Genomic DNA, 6623 nt, shown 5'->3' on the forward strand with positions numbered 1-6623 from the left:
TTTCAGAGGATAGAAACATCAATGAGAATCATTGATCGGCTGCCTCCTCCCACCGCGCCCTCCTCTCCCTCCATTTACCTCACACCAGGGATCAAGCCAAAAACCCAGGCACATGCCCTGAACTGTGACCTCCTGGTTCATGGGTCAATGCTCAACCACTTTTTATTTTGGAAACATCGATCTGTTGTTCCACTCATGTATTGATTCTTCTATGTGACCAGGAATCAAACCGGAAACCTTGGTATATATGCTATAACCAACTGAGCTGCCCAGCCAGGGTCTATTTTTCAAGTTAATTAATCACACCAATTTTAGTCTATTCAATCTGCAAGCCAAACAACCTCCCCTTATCAATCGTATTCTTTTTTTTAATATATTTTATTGATTTTTTACAGAGAGGAAGGGAGAGAGTTAGAAACATCGAAGAGAGAGAAACACCGATCAGCTGCCTTCTGCACATCTCCTACTGGGGATGTGCCCGCAACCCAGGTACATGCCCTTGACCGGAATCGAACCTGGGACCCTTCAGTCCACAGGCTGACGCTCTATCCACTGAGCCAAACCAGTTTCGGCAAGACCACTTTTTAAAACATGAACCTTTAGAAGAAACACTATGATAGGGAAATATCAATCCATTGCCTTCTGTACATATCCTGACTGGGAACTAAGCGAACCTGTGACCTTTCAGTGTAAGGGACAATGGGTCAGCCACACCAGCCAGGGGAAGAACAATCTTTAAAAATCCAGCTTTAGCCCTAACCGGTTTGGCTCAGTGGATAGAGCGTCGGCCTGCGGACTCAAGGGTCCCAGGTTCAATTCCGGTCAAGGGCATGTACCTTGGTTGCGGGCACATCAACAGTGGGGAGAGTGCAGGAGGCAGCTGATCGGTGTCTCTCATCGATGTTTCTGACTCTCTATCCCTCTCCCTTCTTCTCTGTAAAAAATCAATAGAAAAAAAATCCAGCTTTAGCCCTGACCAGTTTGGCTCAGTGGCTAGAGCGTCGGCCTGTGGACTGAAAGTCCCAGGTTCGATTCCGGTCAAGGGCATGTACCTTGGTTGCATCCCCAGTAGGGAGTGTGCAGGAGGCAGCTGATCGATGTTTCTCTCTCGTGGATGTTTCTATCCCTCTCCCTTCCTCTCTGTAAAAAAATAAAATATAAAAAACCCCAAAAATCCAGCTTTACTATCCAAAGGTCTATTTTTCCAATTATTTTATTGCATATTCAGCAAAAAACCTGCTTAATAAAAGCACTAGTTTGGACATTCTGAAGGGGAAGAAACCCAATATAATTTCATGGACTTCATGAGCTGTCTTGAGTTGACAGGACACTTGGATTCCAATCCTTGGTTCCCCCCTAACAGGAACTAAGCATTCAGCAAGTTAACCAACTGTGTAATGATCAATGGGACTAGAGGTCAACTTCCTCAAATCTAAGGAAGGTTTTAAAAAAAAAAATTCTGCCCTAGCTGTTTGGCTCAATGGATAGAGCACCCACCTGCAGACCAAAGGGTCCCAGGTTTGATTCTAGTCAAGGGCACGTGTGTTTGTGTGTAAGTGGGGGTGCGCGGAGGGGGTGCTTGCGGCTCAATCCCCAGTAGGGGGCATGCAGGAGGCAGCTAATCAATGATTCTCTCATCGTTCACATTTCTCTCCCCCTTCCTCTCTGAAATCAACAAAAATGTATTTTTAAGAGGGACAGAAACATCAGTGGGGGAGAGACTGATCAGCTGCCTCTTGCAACCTGGGTATGTGCCCTGGTAGGGAACTAAACCAGGTTCCTATTGATTCATGAGTTGATGCTCAACCAGTGAGCCATATCAGCCAGGCTGGCAGGCTTTTTTTAAAGGCTTGATTTTATCATTACCACTCCCAAGGGTTTGATATGTAAGTGCTATCTCCAGTGTTTAACTTAAGAAACCCAGTTAAGCACTCCAAAATTTTTATGCTCAAAATGTTTGTTGCAAAGGTGGAATTCCTAAAATTAAGACCCAAGTCATTCTGAGTGAGGTACACCTGGACTACCAAGGTGTATTTCTAGGCCTGATGCTTGGCTTTCTGTATTTCACCTCTGGACACCTCCCCATCACCCCCACACACACCATTCAATTTTGTTCCAAGTTGAGAAACCACCATATCACTGGTTACACTCCAGGGAATTGTTTGTAAAGAGGAAAGAGGTTAAGAACCTAAAAAAGCACTGTAAGACTCCAAAGATTCTTATTCCCTCAAAATACTCTTTCCGGCCCAAACTAGTTTGGCTCAGTGGATAGAGTGTCGTCCTGCGGACTGAAGGGTCCCAGGTTGATTCCAGTCAAGGGCATATACCTTGATTGTAGGCACATTTCCAGTAGGGAGTGTGCAGGAGGCATCTGATGGATCTCTCTCTCTCATAGATGTTTCTATCCTTCTCCCTTCCTCTCTGTAAAAAAAAAATAAATAAAATGTATTTTAAAGAATTCTCTTCTTGGTATGAGAAATATACTGCCTAGTGTTATTGGTATGGCAGCGTAAGAACTGCTTGTGTTAGCTTTAGATAAGAATGAAGACTTTTATCAAGTCCCAAATTAGAAAATTTCATTTGCTGTTGCAATCTTACCTTTCTCCTTATAATAATGTAGAGCTATTAGTCATTAAGATCTATTGTTGTTAGGACCCACCATCATTTGCTGCCTAAAACACCAGTGTCTGCAAGTGGCCTTAGATCAGAACCTTTTTAACTTGTTCTTTCATGCAATGTTTCTCATCAGCCAGCCCTTCTTTCAAATTTAAGGGCTCCACTTGATTCTTGGCTCTTGACTTCACATATGACTGACAGACAGGATTAGGTTTCCATTTCACTACCTGAAGCACTTGAGTGCAATGCACTACTGAGCAAGAAAAACACACACCAGTCAAGTGGTAATTATAAGCTGAGACCAAGTTCCTATACCTTGGCACACCCTATGCTTACCAAAGTCCTGACTTAATTTTGGTCACTGACAATCTCAAAATTAAATCCCTTCCTTAAACACCATTTTAACCAGTTAGGAATCCCCACATCACTACATAATTTCATGACGACAGACACCAAATATGCTACCATGCAACAAAACTTTTATTAACATTTTGAACAGATTCAGTTATTACTGAACTGGTAATTTCTAAACTTAAATTGGGGCAAATGGCTAGAATGCAGAGTAGTGCCATCACTGGCACTATGAATGCCAAACTGAAGAATTAACAGCCACCCCTCAGACGGAGGACCAGGTGCAGGGTGGACTCTTTCTGGATGTTGTAATCAGAAAGAGTGCGGCCATCTTCCAGCTGCTTGCCTGCAAAGATGAGCCTCTGCTGGTCGGGAGGGATGCCTTCCTTATCCTGGATCTTGGCCTTCACATTCTCAATGGTATCACTGGGCTCCACCTCCAGGGTGATGGTCTTGCCGGTCAGGGTCTTCACGAAGATCTGCATACCACCCCTCAGGCGCAGGACCAGGTGCAGGGTGGACTCTTTCTGGATGTTGTAGTCAGAAAGAGTGCGGCCATCTTCCAGCTGCTTGCCTGCAAAGATGAGCCTCTGCTGGTCGGGAGGGATGCCTTCCTTATCCTGGATCTTGGCCTTCACATTCTCAATGGTATCACTGGGCTCCACCTCCAGGGTGATGGTCTTGCCGGTCAGGGTCTTCACGAAGATCTGCATACCACCCCTCAGGCGCAGGACCAGGTGCAGGGTGGACTCTTTCTGGATGTTGTAATCAGAAAGAGTGCGGCCATCTTCCAGCTGCTTGCCTGCAAAGATGAGCCTCTGCTGGTCAGGGGGGATGCCTTCCTTATCCTGGATCTTGGCCTTAACATTCTCAATGGTGTCACTGGGCTCCACCTCCAGGGTGATGGTCTTGCCGGTCAGGGTCTTCACGAAGATTTGCATTTTGACCTACAGAGTTCAAAAAGCAGAAGTTAGTATACCATTTCAGGATCTTTACATTTATTACTTTTATATCTAATCAATTCTTCAAAACTTAACTCTTCTTCCAAATGCCTTAAACCATCTACATCTCTCACAAACCTCCAATTTTTTATGAAACTAGACAAGTTAATCAACCCAACATTCCTTTAAAAAAAAATTTTTTAACTCTGCCCTGGCCGGTTTGGCTCAGCGGTTACTGTTGGCCTCTGCACCGAAAGGAGGATTCCTGGTTAAGAGGATACATTGATCTCACCCCTCCTTCCACGCTCTCTGAAAAGCACTAGGAAAAATATCCTTGAGTGAGCATTAACCACAAAAAAGATTTTGTGGCACAGTGAAAGAAAAAAAATTTTTTTGAGTGTGGAAGGGCGGGAGAAGAGACAGAACATCTATGAGACAGACACATCCATCTGTTGCCTCCCGCCCCGCGCCCCAATCCGGCAGGGATCCACTCTGCAACAGAGGTTCTTGCTTTAGTCCCCTTGACCAGATTGGAACCTGAGACCCTTCAGTCCGCAGGCGGACGTTCTAACCGCCGGCTAGGGCAATTATCTCCTTTTAAAAGACCAAAAAAAAAAAAAAAATCATTACCCAATTATGTATTTTTTGTTGAATTTTAGAGAGAAAGGAAGGGGGGAGAGTGTAAAGCAGAGAAACATCCATTCGAACCCCTGGGCTCGCGCCCACCATCCTTCTTTGGTGTACGGGGTTCCCAATCAACCGAATCACCCAGCCAGGGCTAAATACGAAATTTTAATTTAGTCAAGGCTTCAACTTATACTGTAGTATCGAACGTGCTTTGTAAATTTACCATCCAGAGCTTTCTTCCTTAACCCCAGAATTTCCCCAAAACTTAAGCATAGCACCTAAAATAAAATTTAAAAAAAACCCACAGGACACGGAAAATAAAAATTCCCTTTTAAACGGAGCTGGTAAGCGACATCTGTGTTGCGATTCGAAATGAAAAGGTTTCCAGAAGTCACACTACCTTTTTTCCGCCTTCCCCCTCTGAAACAGACACGATGGAACCGCCATCGGTTAAGCGTCTGTTGGCCCCTCTCCGCGCGCGCCAACCGCCCCCGCTCCCTTCACGTAAACAAGGCCCACCTTCCGGAAAGGCCCGGCGACGCGACGCCGCGTCAGCTCCTCCCCTCCCCCCACCAAGGCGCACCCAGCCCAAGACCCGGCCAGTTTCCTCTCACTTCAGTTCCCTCGGCACCGCCTTCCCTCCAACCCCGGCCCCCGCCAGGTCTCGAAGGCTGCGGGCCAGTACCTGTTAGCGAGTGCGAAAATGCCGCAAGGCCAAACCCGTCGAGTCTCCTCAACAGCGACACAGCCCCTACAACGTCTGGCGCGTCTGCAAGTTCCGGCTAGGCGGAGCTGAAATTTATGCAGCGTCTGTTGTGGGCTAATCACTCCTACGTAGCCGCCGTGTCCGTGCGCCACTGAAAATAGTTCTCTCGGCCGCACCTCCCGCGACGCAGTTAGATCCTTCCAAGTAGGCCCCAAACTCCTCAGAATCTGGAAAAGGGGCCCTAAAAATTATTTTCCTCTCTATTCCAGGCTGTCCTTCTCCTCCTTTAGGAAAAAGTAGGAAAGTTATCAGGCGGATGAATTCGAGTTGAGGGAACCGTCCTCGAAAGCTCTGGAAACTTCCTTGCGGCGCCGGCGCTGATTGGTGAGGTGGGTGAAGACGAGGCCGGCGGTGATTGGTTGCGGGCTGGGCGCTCCGCTGTTGCTGGGCTCGGGGCAGAGAGAGCCGACGTTGCTAGGTGACTGAGTGCGCGTGCGCCGCAGAGTCGCGCCTCCGGGACGGCAGGGCGTTTCCGGTTGGAGATGGGGGAGGGGTACCAGACCTGAAAACGGCGCGTTGCGGTCTTACGCGGAGGGAGCCGGGGGCTCCGCGGAGGCTTTTCCGGGAAGGCCGCCCCGTCTGGCCCGGAAGTCTCGGGAGCCGGGCGGGGGCCGTGTCCGCTGTGAAGCGCAAGCCCACCGCCCGAGGCCTGAGGAACCCGCGCCCGCACGCCGGCGAATTATTGTTGCTCATGATTGTGGAGCTTTCCTCGCGCCTCTTTAGAGTCGGTGCCTTTGTTCCCGGCCCCTCACCGCCGCCAGGGGTTCCCGGACCGCCCCTGCCTCAGTGGGAGGGGGCCGCCCCGGCGCCATCCTTGCCTTCGCATATAAGTGAATCTATGCGAGAGGCCTTGATGCGTTGTGAGAAGCCAGTTTATTAAAGCTGCACCTTCACTGAAAAAGCAAGTCAAGCAAACTGCGTCCGGCTTGAGGCACAGACGGGGGAGGTGCTCACGCCCTCCGGTCTGTGGCCTTCCCGGAACTTGGGAGACGCGCCCAGAACTCCATGTTGACCGCTGGTCCCCCGCTTAGGGGTGAAACTGCCCCTCCCTCTCTGCGTTCTCTCATGAGGGTTTTTGGGGTTTTTTAAAATCATTTCTCTAGTGTTGGGGTGATAATGGCTTGTTCGTTACCAGCTGGCTGCACATGGCCCCACTGTTTGGCTTGTTTTCGCTTTCCCGTCAGTTCCCCTGTCCCCCGGCCCTGGAGCCGTCACACGTTCGTCACACTTTCCTCTGCTCCATCCTCATGAAGTTCGGGCCGCGTCTGTGGATGAGACCCCCTGAGGGGCGCCCTCGGCGGGACCCCGCACCCCCACTCTTC

General features: G+C 48.9%; 1 protein-coding gene across 1 annotated transcript; it reads right to left on the bottom strand.

Moving 5' to 3' along the window:
- Positions 1–3073: 3073 nt before the first annotated feature.
- On the bottom strand, positions 3074–5327 carry UBB (ubiquitin B). The gene is made up of 2 exons (XM_006779275.2): positions 5221–5327; positions 3074–3914 (listed from the first exon to the last, which is right to left on the bottom strand). Exon 2 carries the CDS (start codon positions 3906–3908, stop codon positions 3219–3221), a length of 690 nt encoding a protein of 229 aa, XP_006779338.1. The 5' UTR covers positions 3909–3914; positions 5221–5327; the 3' UTR covers positions 3074–3218.
- Between the last annotated feature and the right edge of the window lie 1296 nt (positions 5328–6623).

The sequence above is a fragment of the Myotis davidii genome, unplaced genomic scaffold (genome assembly GCF_000327345.1).
Source record: "Myotis davidii unplaced genomic scaffold, ASM32734v1 scaffold129, whole genome shotgun sequence".
NCBI lineage: Eukaryota > Metazoa > Chordata > Mammalia > Chiroptera > Vespertilionidae > Myotis > Myotis davidii.

Coding starts and splice junctions, on each gene's coding strand:
- UBB (XM_006779275.2), bottom strand. CDS start 3,908: ATGCAAATCTTCGTGAAGACCCTGACCGGCAAGACCATCACCCTGGAG.